At 37.5% G+C, this 22,532-nt stretch overlaps 1 protein-coding gene across 1 annotated transcript in view; it reads left to right on the forward strand.

Annotated features, from left to right (window-relative positions):
• CSNK2A1 (casein kinase 2 alpha 1) overlaps positions 1 to 22,532 on the forward strand; it is a 48,538-nt gene that overhangs the window by 22,853 nt on the left and 3,153 nt on the right. The window contains 11 exon segments of the mRNA XM_036924797.2: positions 2,205 to 2,414; positions 4,763 to 4,874; positions 10,297 to 10,398; positions 10,912 to 10,962; positions 12,160 to 12,219; positions 14,506 to 14,589; positions 17,978 to 18,088; positions 19,028 to 19,129; positions 20,309 to 20,409; positions 21,233 to 21,381; positions 22,411 to 22,497. Of these exon segments, the coding sequence (XP_036780692.2) occupies positions 2,314 to 2,414; positions 4,763 to 4,874; positions 10,297 to 10,398; positions 10,912 to 10,962; positions 12,160 to 12,219; positions 14,506 to 14,589; positions 17,978 to 18,088; positions 19,028 to 19,129; positions 20,309 to 20,409; positions 21,233 to 21,381; positions 22,411 to 22,497 (1,060 nt within the window). The 5' untranslated portion in view covers positions 2,205 to 2,313.

A 22,532-nucleotide genomic window follows, 5' to 3' on the forward strand; every position in this document is an offset into this window, starting at 1 on the left:
AATGGGAGAAAATACTTGGAAATTGTGTATCTGATAAGGGATTACTATCTAGAATATATATAAAGAACTACAGCTCAACAACCCAAAAAACCCCAACCAAAAAAAAAAAAAACAGGCAAAAGGCTTGAATAGTCATCTCTCCAAAGAAGTTTGTATAATGACCAGTAAACACATGAAAAAATGCTCAGTATCACTAATCATTCGGGAAATGCAAATCAAAACCACAATGAGGTATACTTTACACCCATGAGGATGGCTACTATTAAAAAAAAATCTGGCAAGGATATGGAGAAATTGGAACCCTACACATTGCTATATAATGGGAACACAAAATGGAAATATAAATTGGGAATATAAAATCATGTAGCCATTGTGGAAAAGCATATGGTGGTTCCTCAAAAAATTAAACAATTACTGTATGATCCAGCAAATTCCACTTCTGGGTATATACCCAAAAGAATTGGAAGAGGAACTCCAACAAAAGATATTTGTACACCAGTTTTTGTAGCATCATTATTCACAATAGCCTAAATATGGAAGCAATTCAAGTGTCTATTGATGAATTAGTGGATAAAACCAAATGTGTTATATACATAACAATGGAAATACTATTCAGCCTTAGAAAAAGGAGGGAGATACTGACATGTTAAAATATGTGTGAACCTTAAAAGACATGTAATGGAAATAAGCTAAAGGTAAAAGAGTAAATATTCTATGATTCCGTATGATAACTAGAATAATCAAACAGACAAAAAATTGATGGCTATAAGAACTTGGGGGAAGGAAGGAGCTGGAGTTTAATGGGTATGGATTTCAGTATAGAATAGTACAAATTTTGGAAGTGGAAGGTGTAGTGATTGCAAAAGACTCTGAAAGTACAAATGCCGCTGAATTTTATGCTTAAACATTGTTAAATTGGGAAATCTTACGTATATTTTAACACAATTAAAAAGTTTGAACCAAAAAAATAGTACAAAAACATCTGTATCCCCTTCACCCAGATTTCCCTATTGTAATATCTTAGCCCATTTACTTTATTGTATGTAAGTGTACTGTTGCATACACCTAATCTACCATCTAAATTGCAGTTTTGTCATTTGAATCTGATGGTATTGTTTTTTTATAGCATTGCGCCCCACCTTGGGTACAGAGTACAGTCTAAGGTGGGGCATTGTATTTAGTTGTCATGTCTCTTTAGCCTTTCTCTGTCCTGTATCATATTGACATTTTTGAACAGCAGATTGTGTTTCCACCCTTCCCCTCCCTTTTTAATAGAAGCTTCCTTGTTTTCTGTTTGTCTAGTGTTTCTTGTAATTAGATTGAGGTTATACAGTCTTGACCTGAAAACTGCATAGATGATGTGTCCTCCTCAGGTTATGACATCTAGAGAGTCAATACATATTTAATCAAATGCAGAGTAAAGGGAATCAACAAATTGTTGCAATAATCACAGAGAATGAAGATAAAGAGTGGAATGGTCAGAAAACTTGGTTTACCAGTTTGGTAGAAAGCATATTTCTAAAATTCATCAAATATCCCTTGTCAGATTTCACATTAGTTTAGCCAATATATATTACTGTCTTCAACTAGTTTCCGTTAAGCTTTTCCTTGTATTAAATAAATCAAGGAAATAACGGATTTTTAAAAAAAATCTAGTGAAGTCAAGTATGTCAAGTGATCAAGGGTCTAATGTTTATTATTACATAGGGTTTTCCCCAAATGATTTGGAGTGATATAAAAATAAGACTCAAACTGATGCTTTGTACTCTCAGCTTTACCACCATTCTAGAGCCTCTTAGTACCCCTCCTTGAGCTGTAGAAAGTTTCTGAAAGGAGAGTACTGTTCCTTCCACTACATCCTGTAGAAGGTATAAACTGTAGTAATGTTGATGTCTCTGTCCTCAATGCCATTTTTCTTCCTTCCAGGCTATCGTAAAAATGCATCCCAACTTTAGATAACATGCTACTTCACAGAATAGAATTGGAATCAATATATGTTTAAGTAGGTTTGTTGGGATTTGGGGTATTTTTTTTTTCCATGTTACAGGAAACATTGTAGTTGGCACAGTTGGGATATAGTTCATTGGTTACTAGGCAGGATAGCCAGAGGTATCCTTGAGGTCATTATCATCCTAAGATGATTTTTTTTCTAACCATATGCATTTTAAAAATAATTTCTTGGCTTTTGTGTTTTGTTTCTGCAGTTTGAAGAAAACAGGTCTGAAACAAGTTCTTAACCCCAGCTGCCTGTGAACACAGTGACTGCCAGATCTCCAAACATCAAGTCCAGCTTTGTTCGCCAACCTGTCTGACATGTCGGGACCCGTGCCAAGCAGGGCCAGAGTTTACACAGATGTTAATACACATAGACCCCGAGAGTACTGGGATTACGAGTCACATGTGGTGGAATGGGGGTAATTGTTTACACTTACTTCACTACTCGCCCAAAGGACTGACTGGTGGATTTGCTGAGTAATTTATGTCAGGAAACCTTCCTGACTGCATTTATAAACCTCAGAATCGAAGCCTTATGTGTGTTTTCTTCTGCAAAGTAGGATACTGCTTTGGCAAATTAACTGTTTTGATGGGTCTACCATTTAAAAACCATTTCAATCTCTTCTTACTGTTTTCTCTGATTTATATATTCTGTATACAAAGCTGGTAACAAAGTTACCTATCGGCTTGCCTCAGCTAGGGCTTTGCACTTAAGTGAGAATTAATACTTGAGAGACTTTGAAAGCACCAGACTCTTACATAAAGTATTTTTGAGGTTAGAATGTTGTCCCGTGATGATACCTGAAGGATCAACAGTTCTCTAGAAAGGTGTCCTGTTTCTGATAGAAACAAAATTAAACCCTTAAACATTTGCCTTAATCCTGAGGCTAGCCATGTGTAATGTGGAGTTCAGCCTAAATCCCATCTTTAATGCTTGCAGCCTACCTGAGCAAGCTGTGTTTGCCCCCTGATTCTCTGTGCGGTCTTACTTGGATGCATTTCTTGTCCCAACCTCTCATGTATTTAATTGATCAGGTCATGCTTTTTGTAATAGAAGCATTTTGACATTCAAGTATGAAACAAAGCAGTTTGAAAACTCATAAAGCTATAATTCCCATGGGCCATATTTTGTATTTATCCACATGATATGTCCATAGCCTGTAAGTAGTTAAAGATGGTCTCCCTAAATTGTCATAGGGTGTATTTTACTCCTGATTGGGCCATGATTCTAACTAAAATCATTGCCTCTACACAAGAAGGCACAGTGTGCTCCAAAGATAACAATCAAAAATCAGTGACACAGTATCAGTAAATGTTACCGTTATTGTTAATCTAACAACTCCCCTCTCATATCACAGGCTTTGGACTCTTAAGAATACCTGTATATTACTACAGAAATTTCTACCACTCCTCAAATTGAGTGCTTTGCACTTAGTTGTTCTGCTTAAATGGCACTAAACAGTCCATTTGAGTTTTTGTTATAGTGCTATTCACTTGCTTGCATTTGTTTCCTATGAGCTCCCACAGGAGGAGAACTCAACCAAATCTAAGAACTTCCTTCCCCTAGACCTGCCATGATTATTTTATTGTCCACTGTCCTTAGTATCTTTTGCCTTCTCTGTCATTCACTTTCTTTTTAACTGGTTGAGGGAAATGAATGGCTTACTTGTTACATATTGGATTCTCAATGTCTCCAGCAGGAGTAAATAGAATTTAGGCCTTATTAAAAGGACCATGCTTTGTCATTCCATATAACTTAAGTTCTCTAGGTTGTAAGCAGAGGGAGGGAGGAAATTTTGGCATTTCCCTTATTCTTTTCTTTATCTCTGATGTTGCTGAATGGTTATGGAATATGGCAAAAGTAGAGGAAGGGACCCCTAAACGGTTTACGGTCTGTAGTGTGTTTTGCAGACCCCTTCCATGGACTGTCCTCATAGCTTGCCTTGGAGGTCAAGTAGGAGGGTAAGCCTATATGTGTAAAAGACACTTATCTACAAAAAGGCCCAGTAAAAATCAGCTGCTCCCAAAGTGTTGAATTGAAATTTTACAGTTCACCCTTGAACAACACAAGTTTGAACTACATGGGTCTACTTATATGCAGGCTTTTTTCCAATGAATTTATTGGAAACTTTCAAGATTTGCAGCATGTTGAAAAAACTTCCAAGCTGTATAGCCTAGAAATACTGAAAAATTCAAGAAAAAGGTATGTCATGGATGCATAAAATATATGTAGATACCAGTCTGTTTTTCATTTACTACCATAAAATCAACAGTATGCTGTCAGTTAAGTTTGGGGGAAGTCAGAAGTTACACATGGATTTTCGACTGCAAGGGGTTCAGTGCCTCACCCCCAGGCTGTATTCTTACAATATGTATTGACTTCATGCTAGGTGCCAACACTGGGCTAGGCACTAGGAAGCAGGATTATATAAAAATGACTCTCCAAGGGAAAGCTGTTCTTGTTGGAGACAAACATACATAACAAACCCTAATAGAAGCTAGTTACGTGTGGTTTACCAGTAGAAATGTAAACAATTTGGGATTGAAAAAGTAATTGAAAGGTTTAAAATATTCTAATTCTAGGATTTGGGACACATATACACATATTTTTAATTGGCCCAATTTAAATAATACAAAGAAAACAATTTGAGAATTATTTAAAAATACCTCTTCTTTTACTCCTGCTGGTTAGACTTTTGTAAGTTGAATTGGTGCTTGACAGTTTGAACTTTTTAAATTATTGTGACTTGACTCTTTCTGTTCATAGAAATCAAGATGACTACCAGCTGGTTCGAAAATTAGGCCGGGGTAAATACAGTGAAGTATTTGAAGCCATCAACATCACAAATAATGAAAAAGTTGTTGTTAAAATTCTCAAGGTTAGTACAAGAAGAGAGAGATCATAATTTCAGAGGCATTTGGAATTCAGATTTCTTAAAGTAATAGTAATGCCTTTTTAAAAGTAGCATTGGAAAGGATTTCTGGGGTGCTAAACACATTTATTTTATTATATCCTCTGGAGTCAATAAAAGAGATTATCTTAATTTGATAGGTAGGAAAATGAAGCAAGAAAAGTGATTTGACTCAAGTCATACCAAGCTAGATTGTGGCAGAGGAAAAAAATAAAGGTTCAGTCTTCTCCCTCCTAAGTCTTGCCTAAATCTGATGTCCTGTATTTTTAGTTGTATTCCATGCTTTTGTTTTCAGTAAATTGTTACCTCTATAAGAATGAGGAGTCACAAATGCAGGGCAGGCGACATCAGTGTGGTATATCTGATGTATGTACCCATGATTAGGTATGAGCGATGGGTACTATGTTATGTGCTCCAGCTCCAGCTGATTATTGCTCTACATTAGTGTAAGTCTAGTTTGCCTGATACTCCTTTATACAGAGAACTGGAAATTTATATTTGAATATGAATTTCCCTGATTTTTAAATGTTCGCCCTAAATACTTAAAGGTCAGGTATAGCCAGTGGGCTACCGTAAAAGTTGTAATTTAGTTATCACTGTACTGTGCACTGTCATATGCCAGGAACTTAGCATATAGTTCCTTGTCACAGAAGTTTTACACATTTGACACTGAGAGGTAGAAGTTCCCAGACTTTCTCAATTTATAGCATCCATATTGTCTAATTAATTTCTTACGGTGTCCCTAAGTCAAAAGAAATGCCTTATAGTCTGTATATTAAATAGTTAAGTCCAAATAATTTAAGAAGTATTTTTATTTTAATTTGGTTGTAGCCATTTGAAAAGTTCTACATATAAAGCGAAAGGAAAAAATGATTTTATTTGTATACAACCATAATTAGTTAACACTGTTGGAATATGTACACCTGTTACTGTATAGCTCCCCAAAGGTTGGAATCAGATTGGGTACCAATAGCCTCATTTTCTGTTCCACATTGATTTTTGCATAATACTTGCTTTTTATTGCAACTGCTGAAAACCCAGCTTCTCAAAAATAAACCATCAGGAGAGGAATGTAGTGCAATCTAATGTTGAAACCATGAACTACCTCCAGCTGATAGTGCACTCAGTGTCTGGCAGGTAGGTGATCAGTATTGGTTGGTGTTTCCCTCATAAATTACAAGTCCTATAGAGCCCCTGTGAATTTGCTGGGGTGCCTTGGCACACTGTTTGGGAACCAAAGAGTTTAAAGATTTGTATCCATAGTATCACATGTGGAAGGAGAACTAAGCTGGAAATCAGAACATTTGAATTCCAATCCAAACTGAAAGCAATTAGCCAAGGTAGTCCTTTTAACTTGTCTAAGACATGTTTTGTTCATCTGTGAAAGTAAGGTAATGTTGCTTTACCTATTTTTCTCAAATTGTTACTAGAATCAAAACAAAATTGTATATAGACATGTTCTAGAGACAGAAATTCTGTGTAATTGTAGGATGATAAGTCATATGGAAAGGTACATGATAGAATGAGGTGACAATATTATTTAACAGTTGTATGAAAGGTATAAATAATAGTTCAGAAGAGAGTAGTGGTTAGGAATAACTCTCTTGGGCTGTTTCAGGCCCTGAATGGGAGGAGGATTTGGATAGCTGCGGGTGGGAATTGGGAAGGGAAGCATGTCTAGAAGGCACAAAATAAGAGAAGAGGAAAAAATAAGTGAGAGAAATGTTGCATTTGGAAGATGTCATGTGACCATGCATGGGAGGTGAACTTTAAGGAAGATTAAATTGGTGATCATCTGGAAAAGATCACCTTGCCATTTCTTTGCAATTTTACAAGTCATGTAATTACTTCTTTTAGGTCCTTGGGAGCCATTGATGGCCTTGAGTGAAGGGGGATTTGGAAAGATTATTTTCAGTTCACTGTCTTTTCCTAACTGTACTGTGTATTTCACTGTAACTATCTATATAAGTAAATGGTGTAAGTATAGATGAAGTTCACTGATAAACTATGTTTAAAATTTTTATTCTCTTTTTAGCATTGATCACATTAAATTATGGTTTGAGTCACCTGCCTGGTCTATTACAGATCAGCTTTGTTAAGTTTATAGATTTTAAGAATTCTGTAGAATAAAATTTTTGTAAACCATTATGTGCCACAGACTGGCAACTGGGAAATAGTTATTTAGAAGAAAAGAGATCAATTCATCTGTTACTGACTGAGGATAGAAAGAGCTCCCAAATACTGTAGCTCATAAAGATCTGATAGCTGAAGCAAAGAGAAAACTTCTGATCAGCTTGTTTCCCAGCCAGTGTGCTGTGTTCTAATGGAAGCAAAGCTAAGAGGCTATGGATTGAATTAAATGTACACTGTGGAAGTTTTTATTAGTAAAACAGCTTCCATTTATTGAGTGTCTACTTTTACTTTGCATTGGACCCTGTTGTAAGTATGGTACTTATATCACAACAATTTTGCAAGGCAAGTATAAAGTTCAGAAACCTAACTGCTGTTCCCAAAGCTGTACAAAGCCAGTTTTTCTACAAAGCCAAGCTTTAAGGATGGTCTGTTTTCCAAGACCTGCTTGCTTTCTAATGTACCATGTGCTTAGAAATTAAAACAGGGTAAAGGAGTGTACAGTATTGTTTGGTGGTTCCTACACCTGGATCATCAACTTGAGAAGTATCTAAAAATAGCTCTCCTACTCCATTCTCAAGATTTTGATGGAGCAGATCTAGATAGGTCCTGGGAATCTGTACATTTAAAAATTCAGGTAATGGTTGATCATGAAAGTTTGTGACCACTGATCTTGTTAATGAAGAGATGAGACACTTAAAGCAATTTCTAAGAATGATGTGCAATGCATCAGTAGTTTGAGGTGACTGATAATCCTAGGAAATACCTGGGAGGTCCATTACAGCAGACATGGGCCACAGGTGACTCTTAGGCATTTGAAATGCAGCTGTTCCAAATTGAGATACACTGTGAGGATAAAATACACTTGATTTAAAAGGCTTAGGACAAAGTATTTGTAAAATTGCTAATTAGTAATTTTTTATATTGATTTACATGTTGAAATAATATTTGGGGTACATTTTAAGTAAGCATTGAAATTAATTTCATCTGTTTCTTTTTACCTTTTTAACATGGGTACTGGAACATTAAAAATACACATGGCTTGCATTATATTTCTTTTGGCCTATCTAGAAGGAAGGCTTTGTGGAGGACGTGAGGGTAGACCAAAGCTCTCCTCAGAACAATTAAAAGGAATTCTATACCAGAACAGATGTGGGTGAGAGTAAAGGAACATGGAAGATACACTCAAGGGACTCCACAGAATGGTCTCTTTAGAATGGAGGGAGGGATTCATAATAGGAACATTGGCCATAAGGTCTAGATGTATACTACCTGTTATGCCTTAGCCATATTCTGAGATCATTTCAGATAACCCCAGTTGATTCTTGCAGCAGTCTTATGAGATAGGTACTCTTGTTGATCATTTACCCATAAGGAAAGGAAAGGTGATATAACTTGCCCATAAGCACACAGCTAGCAAATAGGGAAGACAGGATTCACTTTAGGCATTCTGCTGACTCCAGGTCCATGTTTAACTCACAGTTAGCTGCACAAAGATGGTTTGGTCATCCATTTTATTAGTCCTAATGTCCTTCACTGCTGTAGGGTGTCTATAGCCTTAGAGGAAGTAATGAAAAGAGCCCATGTTTCTTCATTCTAATAAAAAAGATTTTGTAAGATTTACCTTAGTAATAAAACTCTTAGAAGAAAACATAGGCAAAAATCATCACAATATAAACATGACCAACTTTTTCCTGAACACATCTCCTCAGGCAAGGGCAACAAAATAAAAAATGAACAAATGGGACTACATCATGCTAAAAAGCTTCTGTGCAGCAAAGGACACCATCAGTAGAACAAAAAGGCATCCTACAGTATGGGAGAATATATTTGTAAATGACATATATGACAAGGGGTTAATATCCAAAATATATAAAGAACTCACATGCCTAAACACCCAAAAAGCAAATAACCCTATTAAAAAATGGGTGGAGGATATGAACAGACACTTCTCCAAAGAAGAAATTCAGATGGCCAACAGGCACGTGAAAAGATGCTCCACATCGCTAATTATCAGGGAGATGCAAATTAAAACCACAATAAGATAACACCTCACACCAGTTAGGATGGCCAACATAGAAAAGAACAGGAACAACAAATGCTGGCAAGGATGCAGAGAAAGGGGAACCCTCCTACACTGCTGGTGGGAATGTAAACTAGTTCAACCATTGTGGAAAGTAATATGGAGGTTCCTCAAACTAAAAATAGAAATACCATTTGACCTGGAAATTCCACTCCTAGGAATTTACCCTAAGAAAGCAGGATTCCAGTTTTAAAAAGACATGCACCCCTATGTTTATTGCAGTACTATTTACAATAGCCAAGAAATGGAAGCAACCTAAGTGTCCATCAGTAGGTGAATGGATAAAAAAGATGTGGTACATATACACAATGAAATATTACTCAACCATAAGAAAACAGATCCTACCATTTGCAGCAACATGGATGGAGCTAGAGGGTATTATGCTCAGTGAAATAAGCCAGGCGGAGAAAGACAAGTACCAAAGGATTTCACTCATCTGTAGACCATAAGAACAAAGCAAAAACTGAAGGACAAAACAGCAGCAGACTCAGAGAACCCAAGAATGGACTAACAGTTGCCAAGGGGAAAGGGACTGGGGAGAGAGGGAGAAGGGGAATAAGGGCCTTATGATTAGCACACATAACCTGGGGTCGGGGACACGGGGAAGTCAGTATAGCACAGAGAAGACAAGTAGTGACTATAGCATCTTATGCTGATGGACAGTAACTATAATGGGGTATGTGGTGGGGACTTGATAATGGGGCGAATCTAGTAACCACGATGTTGCTCATGTGATTGTATATTAATGATACCCAAATTTTTTTTTAATGCAAAGACAAAAATAATATACCTTAGTATTAAAGGTATAATATACCTTCAGTATATTACATAATAATATACCTTTGTATTTAAAAAATGCAAAGACAAAAAAATACCTTAGTATTATTAACCGTTCATATTCCTAGTTTGAATAGTTTTTAAAACTAAACATAATAAGATTAATGATTGTAATTAAGTGTTAATTGTGCAGAGATTTGGTCTTTGGGATGGAAATCTTTTTTCTTTCAACTCAGTATTTGTAAAGACCAGCAGAGTGCCGGGCACAGGACTAGAAAGGGATTCAGTGATGAGTCTGACACATTTCCTTCCTTCAGGAGCTCGTTAGTAAGCCATTTATGTATGACATACCTGTTGAAATGCTCTGAAGTAATTTATTTCACTGATTTAAACTTTCAGCCAGTAAAGAAGAAGAAAATCAAGCGTGAAATAAAGATTTTGGAGAATTTGCGAGGTGGTCCCAACATCATCACACTGGCAGACATTGTAAAAGACCCTGTGGTGAGTACAGAATGTGCTAGCAAGGCCCACCAGGGCTGAGGTGGTGTTTGACCCAGAACACAACTGGCCTCTTTCTGTCCCCCCCACCACCACTAAGTCCTGCTTTAAAAGTGCATAATCAGTTAAACCATTTAACTAGCTTGGGTCTTTCTTTCAAAGAGACCTCTACCCACAGACTATTTCTTATTCTTCTAGGGTAAGAGACTGATAGCACTGGAAACTGAAATGTGTTAATCCATTTTGCAAACTCAGGTCCGATGCCGATGGGCGATGGGCGCATTGTTGGGCTGCCTAGAGCCTGGTGAGACTTCAGCTCCATGTCTTCTGTTTGAAATCCATCCCAAAAATAACCTAAGTGTGGTGATCAGAGCGGGGAGGGCTTTAAGCAATAGAGGGTTTCCTACTACTGAGGCAAGGACTACCAAATTCACCACATAGCATCTGCAAACCTTGTGCCCACTAAAGCTGCCCAGAGGTATTGCTAATGTGTGCTTTCTTTTTTCTTTCTCCTAGTCACGAACCCCTGCCTTGGTTTTTGAACACGTAAACAACACAGACTTCAAGGTATAATATATAACCAATCATTTCAATCTTTTGGGTTTTAGACCACACAGAAAGCATTCTAGGGGTGTTACTGTTGGAAGAACTTCCCTCTAGCTTACTGAGAAAGAGCTTTTCATCCCTACAGTGTTAATTTTTTAAATACAAAAATTCCCCTACAAGCAGGGCCCACTTTCCATATCTTGGTATTTTACCCTTTTTATTTTATGCTCTTTTTAATAACCAATACATTTACTTCTCAACACCTTTACCATTCATTAAGCAGTTTCTCCTGGTGTCAAGCCTATTGAAGGCAGCAGCACAAGTTCAAAGACCCTAGGGAATTCCACTTAGAACAACTGTTTTCAAAAAAGAATATCGTGTATGTAAAAGTAAGGACTACTTAAACCTCAAATTCTGGGCTATCGATCTTAAAAAGGCATGGATAGGAAAGAGTGCTTTAAATTCTTCTATAGTGCAAACCTCTACAACAGATACCTCTGACTTCTAGCCCATCCACTGGTCTACTTACTTCAAACAGTTCTCAATTATAGTACAAAAGAAGAATGTGGGCACTCTCTTGAGTTACAAGTTCTGAAGGTATTTGACTTGCCTTTGCACCAGTTCAGTATCAAGAATGTTAAAATATCAATAAGTGGGTGAATTATTTTGCTGAGAAGAGGAAAAGAAGAGCTATTTTAGAATCAAGACAGTAACTTCAAAGAAAGCTGTCAGAGGACATCATTAACCATTTAATGATATGTGCACGTGGAAAAAAGTCTGCCACCCTTTGGAAATGGGAAAGGAGGATGCCTAACAGTTCAGAGTTTACTTTCAGGCTGGGACAGGAATAGTGCTGTAAATTGGCTTGACAGATTTGGCAGCAAGCCATCTGCACACCCACTGGCAACCTGTAGTGCCTGTAACTAAGCCAAAGATGGAAATGTTTATTTGTGCATGTTGTATATATAAATTGTTGTGTTCCCAATTGTATATTAAATCTTCAGCAATACAAGTTTATGTAATTCTTCACTTTTACATAGAGTTAAAAGACCCAAAGTATCTCTTTAAAGTAAGTGTTGGAGAAATAGAAACCAGTGAACAGATGTCTCAGACCAATGACAAAAGAGCCAAGTCTCGGTTTGAATTACTACAAAGATGAGAAATTGCCTTCCTATCAGCATTATGTTGAGGTTCAAATGTTGCATTTGTCTTTAACAGCAATTGTACCAGACGTTAACAGACTATGACATTCGATTTTACATGTATGAGATTCTGAAGGTAAGGGAACTTTGCATACTAAATACTTTTAGATTGATCTTCCCTTTGTTAAATGATCTGATTAACTGTAGTAAAGCGAGTGAATTAACTTGGTAAAGTATGTTGAAAGTGGGGTCTCTTCATAAAAGTTTTTATAAGAGTATTGGAATCCTTTTGCTGATGTAAGGATTATGGAATAGATTCTAGTAAGAATATAATTTAGAATGCTTTAGAAAGGGTATTTAGAAGAGAGCTGGGACCCTTTAATAAGTATTTGTGATTTTCATCTTGCTCCTATGAAAGATACAATTATAAAAATTTACTGAAATAACTCCTGATGTCCTCACTTACAGTGTATTTTCTTTTACTTAAAATTCTACAAATAAAATAGTAAACTACTCAGCTCTCAAAGGGTCATTGTCCTAAGGATTATGTAAATCTCTGCTTAGAGATGCTGATTTAGAGTAGACTGATTTCTAAAATGGGATCCCTAAAAATCTTGCTCCCAGTAGTCATAAGATCAGCTTTATAGATGAGAAAATTGCCAGTGGTTGGCTAAAGTTCCTTAATGAATTAGGTTGACCTAAAACCCCTATTTGAACTTTAGTACTACCCTAAAGAGACTGTGCGAGCAAAGATAATTGAGGTTTCCAGTGGTTCATGCAGTCTTGTGGCAAGCAGGATTTCACAGAGTTAAGGGTATGCTTGCCTAGCCCTAGGAACGGAGGAACCCAAGTTGCCCTTCAGGAAGGACAAGAACTTGGTCAATGACATCAGCTGACTTAAAGGCTGCTGGAATAGGCAAACCCCAAAGGTTATACCACTCAGTTCATCTTAAGATTGAGATTGGCCATGGTTTTCAAATTTGATTTTTTTTACAGGGACAGGCAGTAAAATTTTTGGCTTTGTGTGCCACAGGGTCTTGTACTACTTACTTTACTATTGTTTAAGATATAGGTGTGGCTGTGTTCCAGTAGAACATTGTTCACAAAAATAGGCAGCAGGTAGCCAGAGACGGGTAAGATTCCTCAAGGGAGGAACAACCTAAGACAGGCACAGTCGCAGGGGGGTCATCAGGTGAGAAATTGGGGATCAACAGAGGTGAGGCTTAGAACCTCACCCCCCCTGTTCTGAGAGAAATCTTCTGCATATGTGGATGTTTTATTGCCCTTGTCTAGCTTGGATTAACACATAGTCTACAGGCACACACCTGATCATCTACATTTGCTCTCTTACAACACTAAACTATGTTTTCTACCTTTATGTTGTATCTACCTACCACTTCAGCATCTTATTAAAAATAATAAAGAAATGTGGTATCCACATATAAATCAAGTATAAAAATCAAATGTGTATTCATATTTGAACTGACTGTTTATAGTTCATAATGCATGAGCAAAACCAAAAGTTTCTGTGATGACTGCCCTTGTACTGTTCACCATGTAACTTATTCACTATGTAAGAATTTGTTCTCCATGTAAGAACTTGTTCGTTATGCTTCAGAAGATTGGAGACTGACGAAAATTAGGCTTGGGGTGGATTAATGATTGTGCATTGAGCATTGACTCCCCTATACAGAATTTTATTGTTGTTAACAACCATTTGATCAATAAATATGAGAGATGCCCTAACAACAACAACCAAGAAAAAGTACACACTTCCAATTGTAAAATAAATAAGCAACCGGGATGTAATGTATAGCATAAGGAATATAGTCAAAATATTGTAACAACTTGGTATGGTGATAGCTGGTACTTAGAATTATCATGTATATAAATGTTGAATCACTGTGTTGTACACCTGAAACTAATGTAATGTAATACTGTGTGTCAACTACCCTTCAATAAAAAATAATTATCTAAAAAAAAAAAAAATAGGCAGCAGGCCATATTTGACCTGTGGGCCATTGTTGTAGATTTTTAGCTTTTAAAGAGTCAGTGGTCTTTGAATAAGAGGTTTGTTAGACCAGTTTTCTTTTGAGGGTCCTATGTTTGTGAAGATAATCCAGGTTTTGGATGAGGAGGAGAAATTGGAAGTGATGCAGTTGTATACACTTAGGGTCTTTTTTAACAGAAAGGATGTTGAAACAGCTATGGAGGAACAGTACTTGAAGTTCAGAGGTCATGAGTTTGCTTGACTGTGGGATCTTGAACAAGACTCTGAAGCATAGCTTTGGGGGTGGTTGTCTTAATGCTGAATCCCAGGGATATTGTAAGATTAGAAGGAAAACTATGGAGGGAAAAGTAAAGGACTTTAACTAAAAAAATCAAGTTAAACAGACTCTTTACTGTCTTGTTCTTCCCACAGGCCCTGGATTATTGTCACAGCATGGGAATTATGCACAGAGATGTGAAACCCCATAATGTCATGATTGATCATGAGCACAGAAAGGTAAAGTGATAGACTGACAAGTCTTATTTATCAACATGATGAAATTAACATCCCATCTTCAACACTTTTATCTCTAGCATCTGTCACAGTCTTTGGTACTTCTTAGGCATTTGATAAATATTTGGTGAATTAATGAATTCCTTAACAAATCAGGGATTTTAAAACATTATTCATATTCCTAGTTATATTAAGAAAGAAACAGATTAGTGTAGTGTGTGAAACATTAGTTTTGACCAGGGAACCTGGCTTCTAGTTTAGTTTATTGAATAACTAGTTTCTTGGGAAACTCTTTTCTCCTCATTTGCTTCCTTTGTCTTACCTGTACAACACATACAATATTTGCCCTGTATGCCACGAGGTTATTGTGATAATTGTAAGTATACACAGTTGTGAGTGATACAGATGAAATATTCAGAAAATGCTTCTGCTTATTATTTATTAGCAAGTGTCACGAGGCCCTTGAACTCCATAAGTGCTTTTAATGAAAACTGCATTGACAGTGTACTTTCTAACACTTCATTTTTTTAAGGTGATCAAGCTGACCTTTTGTAGGCAGGGATAGCTATCTGTTGAAAACTTTGGGGATGTAAATTGTTTTGTCCATTCAACTAATCTTTTTTAAGGCACACACTATGTAATTAGGTATTGTTCTAGAATCTGGGGATATACACATGAGACAAAGATTTTTAAAAATTCTCGTCCATAAGGAGCTTGCATTTGGGGGAGTCTGGTGAGATAGAAAGTTAAAAACGATATAGAAGAAAAATCGGGAATAGGGAGTGGCAGAGGGTGTTGCAGGTTTTTAAACAAGGTTATAAAGGGAGGGTTTCACTGGACAGGTGACATTTTGAGAAAACATTTAAATGGAACTGACTGTGCAATCTCAAAAAGAAGTGTGTCCCAGATAGAGGAAACTGCAGATACAAAGGCCCTTACGCAAGAATGTGTCTTGCATGTTGGAACAGCAGCAAGAATAAAGCTGGAATAGAATGAACACTGGGGAGAGAGGAAAGGTGAGATCACAGAGGGAAAGAGAACCAGCTCATATAAAACCTTAAAGATCATTGTCAGGCCTTTTCCTTAAAGATGCAGAGGTTTTTGCAGGGTTTGAGCAGAGGGTTGACATGCTCTCACTTGGATTTTTGAAAGTTCTCTGCATATATATTAGAACAACCAAAACAAAAATCAATGACAATACTAAATGCTGGCAAGCATGCAGAGAAACTCAATTTTTCGTTCATTGCTGGTGGGACTGTAAAGTGGCGCAGCCATTTTGGAAAATGCCAGAATGTTGTTTCATAGTTCATCAGTTTCTTAAAAAGCTAAACATAGCTTACAAAACAATCCAGCAGTGGCATTTATCCCAGGGAAACAAAAACTTATATCCACACAAAAATCTATACATGAATGAAGCTTTTTTTTTTTTAAATCAAATGGACATGACTGTGGTTCAGCAGTGCCCAAGCTTTATTTTTAATAGGTCAGAATTGTGGGGGTGGGGGGAAGACAATGTCCTTCAATCAGTGGTGAGTGGTTAATCAAACTGGTGTATCTGTTCCATGTATTATTACTGAGTAGTAGTTCAGCAATAAAAGGGAACGAATTATTTGATAATGCAACAACTTGGATGGGTCTCATGCTGAGTGAAAACTCAAAAAGTTATACTAAGATTACATTTATGTAATATTCTTCAAAATGAAAAATTACAGAGTTAGAGAAAAGAGGGGTCTTTGCCAGGGATTAGAAAGTAAGGGGAAGGGATGGCACAGGGAGTATCTGTGCAGGTGGCCATCTGCGGCAGAAGTTATATGGCTCTACACTTGAGATAAAATTGGGTAGAACTACACGTGCACGCTCAACACATGTGAAACTGGTGAGAAATAAGGTCTTTCTGAATTGTGCGAATATCAATTTCTTGTTTTTTATATTGTAGTTATGTAAGATGTTCCCACTGGGGAAACTGGGTGAAGGGTACACAGAACATCTCCTGTTTGCTGTGAATTTATAATGATTTTGAACTAAAAAGCTTATTAGAAGGGTTCTCTTGGTTGCACTGTAGAGAACAGAGTGAAGGAGATTGGTTAGAAGATGGGGCACTTGCAGTGACTTAGATAAGCCGGTGGTGGTTTGTCCGGGGCAGTGGCAGTGGAGGTAATGAAAATGATAGTATTTGGTAGAACCAACAGGATTTCTTGACAGATTAGATGTGGCATGTAAGAGAAACAAGAGTCCAGGGAAAACTTTTAGGCCTGAATAGAATTAGCCTTAACTGAGAAAAGGGGAGGCTGTGGGTGAAGAAGAGTTGACAGGAATAATCAGAGGTTTCGTTCTGCTATGCCTCTTAAGTGATCACCCAGAGATGGCCAGTAGGAAACACGGGCTAGAGTATAGGTGGGAAAGGCTGAGGTGCTGAGTGTGAAACCACAAGACCAAAAATGATCATCTGGGAATACTTGATAACAAAGAGACAGCCCTGGAGCAGTAATGTTAAGGGGTTAAAAAGAAAGATTAAAGAAGTTACACTTTCTTATCTTTTATGGTATTTACCTTTGTTTACTAAAACAAGACACTGTACCTAGCTAACAGTGGACTTATGATCCATAAGTAGTCAGACATAGACCTTCCTGCTCACACTGCATGCAGATCATGCTTGTGCTTGGCACAGTGGTCAGATAAGGTTGCGTCTTGCCTTTGCTTGTACTTTCTCCACTTTGAGGATACATTTTGTAAGGGCTATTTGTGTGGCTGTCTATTACTTCATTTCCTCAGCAGATGTTTTTTATTTTTCTCATGTGTACTGGGCAGTATATTGAATTCTAAAAATTACAGAGGATAGTAAAACACTCCCTAACCTCAAGGAGCTTACAGTCCATATTAAAAAGGAAAGTTAGAAAATAAATACATAATAAAGATTTGTAGGTTCTGTTACAGAAGTATATCTGGGGTTCAGGAAGACTAAAAGCAATAGTTGGTTTTAATTCTTGGGTAATTCATTGAAGCAACTAACTTAAATATCTCAAAAAATGAAGACATGTTCACCAATAGGAGTCTAGGTTGGGTAGTGAAAGGCATTCTAGTTAGATGAACAATTTAAGAAATTTGCAAAGCATAAAATGGGATGGTATCTTTCGGGAACTCAGTCTCACTGAGGCACAGGAACTAGGTAAGTCATGGAGAATGCTGTATGTCAAGCTAAAAAGTTTTACTTTCACCCTTGATGCAGTAGTAGTCACTGAAGGGGCTTCAGTAGAAAGTGACATGGCTGATGTTTGAGCACTCTAAGCGCATGGTTAGAGAACAAAAAGGCTTTTTACTTAAAAATGTGGTGGGGGGGATAGCTTGAAAGATAACATCACTTATGATTTATTCTTTCTTTTTTTTCTTTCAGCTACGGCTAATAGACTGGGGTTTAGCTGAGTTTTACCATCCTGGCCAAGAATATAATGTCCGAGTTGCTTCCCGATACTTCAAAGGTCCTGAGCTACTTGTAGATTATCAGGTAAGAAGAGAAGGGCAGATAAAATTTTGGTCCTATGTTTATTTTGCACATAATTTGTGAAAAATGTCATTTCACACTTCTGAGAAGGTCAATTATGCATATCCATGGCTGTCCCTTTTACATGAATGTAAAATAGGAATCACTTCAGTTCATCTACCATAACTTGGGTTGTTTCTGTTGTCATAATGTCAGTAGAATAGGAATAGATTTGTTCCTAACTATAGAGAAAGTACACCAAACGTCCTTTTTCTAATGAGAAATTCTAGAGCTAGTTTGAGAATTGTAAACTAGATTTAACCAACCTTATGAGTAAGCTCAAAAATGTTCTCTTGTGATTTTCCTAAATGGTATTCTTAAGACCTTCCTCTTACTAAAACAGGAAAAAGCCCTCCTCCTCCTCACAGAAACAAAATCCTTGGGTGTACCTTTTATGCCCAGTCCTCCCAGGTATTATCATCAGATACCTTAAAAAGTTGAGACTATGTCATAGAAATTCCTTTTCTGGGCTGTTGAGGCTATAGCCCTGAGCTCAAAAAAAACATTTTATTTATAAAAATAATTATTTGCAGCATTATTTATAATGGTGAAAAAACAAAATACTATCCAATTATAAGGGAAATTAGAGATTAAATTTTGAAACATATGTGCAATAACTTAATACTGCACATTAAAAGGTTTCCATAGGCTAACAATTTGGGATATTCTTATATAAGTGAAAAAACTAATTCAAAGTAGTTTGTACAGGTTGTTTTAAAACTGGTGGTCAGCAGGATACATGGAAGAAAAGACAAAAGAAATACATGAAGATAGTACTGGTATTTGGAATTTGAGTCAACAAAGTGATTTTCCTTTTATAATTTTGAGCAGTTTTTTTATTTTGAAATGACAAGACTGTGTCATTTCATGTGTAACAATAACATTTTGTCTGCTTTAATGCAGATGTACGATTATAGTTTGGATATGTGGAGCTTGGGATGTATGCTGGCAAGTATGATCTTCCGGAAGGAGCCATTTTTCCATGGACATGATAATTATGATCAGGTAATACATGTTGTTCTCATTGGGAAACTTCCTGGTCTTAGTCCAGTGATGGCCAGATCTACTTACCCTTAGAAACTACAATGCATCTTGCTAAAATAGATTCGTAGCCCCTACTTGAGACCTATTAATTTGGTGTCTCTGAGGGTGGGGCTCTAGAATAATTTTCAATTTATGATTTATTCAGCCAACCTGACACTGAACTTCACATTGGTGTTTGAGAGCTCCTAGTTTAGCCTATTGAAATCAGTTTTTCCCCTAATCTTTAATTCTTTAATTTTCATTGCTTGTTTTATTGTGAAATATGTTTATAAAACATACATGCAATTCAAAAAATAATGGTTTAAGAACTAGGACATTACTTTAGAAGCTCCTAATGTGAGCTTTTGTTAGAGTTGAGTGTTTTCTCCAACATGTTGGCTTATATTGGTATTACTATGATCCTGTTGTCTATATGGATTATGTTTGTTGGTAGAAATATAGATGATTTTTTTACACTAGCTCCACATCCCCTTGAAGATCAAGGGGCCATTTCATTCAAGAGAACCTGGAATGATTCTAGGACCTTGTGGAAGGTACTGTTGCCTTGTTTGAGCACAGTGACTATTTTTAATGAGTCAAAGAATACCACATGAATTCAGTTAAAATCAGTAACTCTGTATCAGGCACCATACAGGATTGAGGAAAGGGCAGGGGTGGGGGGTGGAAGACAGAATAGTCACTCTTCTCAAGTAGTTCATAGTCTGTCTATAAGGAAACCAGAGATATAAGAAAATAAGTTATAGTCATAAGTGTCAGAATAGAATTGAAGGCAGGTACAAAAAGCAGCTGTGGGAGTGAGTGTACAAGGGGAGCTTCCCAAAAGAAATGACATCTTCAGCTCGTTTGGGAGGGGAAATGATACTTGACCAGGGAGATTATTTCAAGGGGAAGAAACCAGATTTTAAGGTGGTTTGCTTTTCTTTCTTTCTTTCTGACATCTTCACATTGAGTAATAATTTATGATATTTAATGTGGAAGTCCATTTCTGCCATGAACAAAATTTTTAAGTAAATTGTTGGGAGATAATATTCATACCTGTAACCATGATGACCCCTTTCTGTTAGTTCAGTCATGGCTAATTGTTGATTTACTCATGTAATATGCTTGTGGTGTGGGTTTTTGTCTTTTCTTCAATCCTAGTTGGTGAGGATAGCCAAGGTTCTGGGGACAGAAGATCTATATGACTATATTGACAAATACAACATTGAATTAGACCCACGTTTCAATGATATCTTGGGCAGGTAAGTCCTAAAACAAAATCTGTGCCTCTGCCTTAAGCACAGTGTAAACTGATACTTTGGACCCTCAGAATAGTTACAGTCTCTTTGCCAGCACTTGTGTTAGTGGTCCAGTGATACAGGGTACTGCGTGGGCAGTTGGCCTGGTGTAAAAAGCATTGGGCTGAATGGCCATTTTCCCAGATTAATTTACAGAAGTCTGAATGTGGATCTTGTAGTCAGGAGATCCCTGTGAAATGAATGCAGTGTAGATTTTAATAGAAGGGTCACAGTTGAGTCAGAAATCAAAATCTCTTGATTTCAGCTTCTCCAAAAGACAAAATCCTCTTTTAAGAGGAAGAAACAGAAAACAAAAAGTATGCTTCAAGGCTGGTATGTAGACAGTGGACTCTGACAGTATGGACTAGACACAATAAAATCCACTAACCTCTTAACTAGAGGAAGTGGACTTTGTTGATGCAAAGGCTTTTGCTGGCCAAGGGGCAGAGATGCCAGGAGTATGTGTGGGGATGGGAAAGAGGCCTGGCTAACCGAGCCACCTGCCCCTCCTTGCTGCACAGGAGCATTCATTTCTGTAAAGTAGCCTGAATATGTTCTGTAAAATCACAAGGACCTACATTTCTCTTTTCTACACCACTGCTATTTCCAGTCTGTCCAATTAGCTTTGTTGTCTCCCTAAGCAGCAGAGTGGTACACGACTGTACTCCCTGGAGTTTTGATCTCTTTGCTATTGCTGGGTTCCTAACCACTAAGGAAAATGTAGGAGTGAGACACTCAGTTTCTCTGCTCCTCAGCCCATTTCTTATTCCCCATTTTGCCTCTGCAGACATTCCCGTAAGCGATGGGAACGGTTTGTCCACAGTGAAAATCAGCACCTTGTCAGCCCCGAGGCCTTGGATTTCCTGGACAAGCTGCTGCGATATGACCACCAGTCACGGCTCACTGCCAGAGAAGCCATGGAGCACCCCTATTTCTGTGAGTCTAACGGTCCACTCCACAGAGCAGACTGTGTTGGGTAGGGGAGAATATATGCTATGAGGAAAATTTTAGGCCCAGAGTCCTACAGAACAGACTTGGAATTCTAACTTCCCTTAGCTTGCTGCAAAATATTGAGCTAAGTTTCTTCAAATGGAAATGGTGATGGCAACTGTCTTGCAGAGTTGTTAGGATCCTTATTTAACAGAGTACCTGACACATGATCACTTGTAAATAAACTGATTTTCTTAACTGTTTGGGTGACACTTCTCGGAGCTGTGGTTGGAGTGGTTGGATTTGAACAGCCAGCCCTAAATCAATCCTTCTCTGGTTATCATTTGGTAGAGAAAGCCAGGAGACTTGAAAGTCTTATTGTATGGACACCTTGACCTTGGTTTGTGAGTATAGCTAACTGTGCTCTGCTAGGTGAAGATGCCACCTAACCCACCCCATCCTCACTGTGATGTAAACTTCAACATTGGATTGACTGTTCCTTGGGGAATGGTGGGGTCGTTTTGTAGTGTACCGATCACACTCTTGCCCAGTCTTCTGTACCCAAAGCAGACTGACAGGCTGATTAAGATGGATAGTCAAGTCTGTCGCCAAGCATTAATCGGCACAGACTTGTAGCTTTGGCCTGTTTGACACCACGCTTGACCAACTGAGCTATGAACTGCAATAAAATCTGTCTACTTTGACATGTTACTATCTTGCCAGGTTAGATTATATTGTCTTTAAATCCTAACATGATGGTTTACATTTTAAATAAGCTCTACTGTGGGTAATTAACCTTATCTTCCTACCATTTGGTTTTAAGAGTTAGCCTTTATCACAGTTTGACAGGAAAGATAATTCTGTATTATAGACTTACCTAATTCATGGTGAAGGCAGTTGCCATGTTAAGTTCTTTTGGGAATAATGTGGAGTATAAATGAAATGCAAAGAGTGATGAGGACTGCTTTAAGGGCCCAGACCATTGGTTTAATTTCTCAAGCGTAAGTGGACCTAACCTTTGTGTTTCTTTCCTAGACACTGTTGTGAAGGAGCAGGCTCGAATGGGCTCATCCAGCATGCAGGGGGGCAGTACGCCTGTCAGCAGCGCCAACATGATGTCAGGTCAGTTCCCTAGTATATTACCTTAAAAAATGTAG

The sequence above is a fragment of the Manis pentadactyla genome, chromosome 5, assembly GCF_030020395.1.
Source record: "Manis pentadactyla isolate mManPen7 chromosome 5, mManPen7.hap1, whole genome shotgun sequence".
Lineage (NCBI taxonomy): Eukaryota > Metazoa > Chordata > Mammalia > Pholidota > Manidae > Manis > Manis pentadactyla.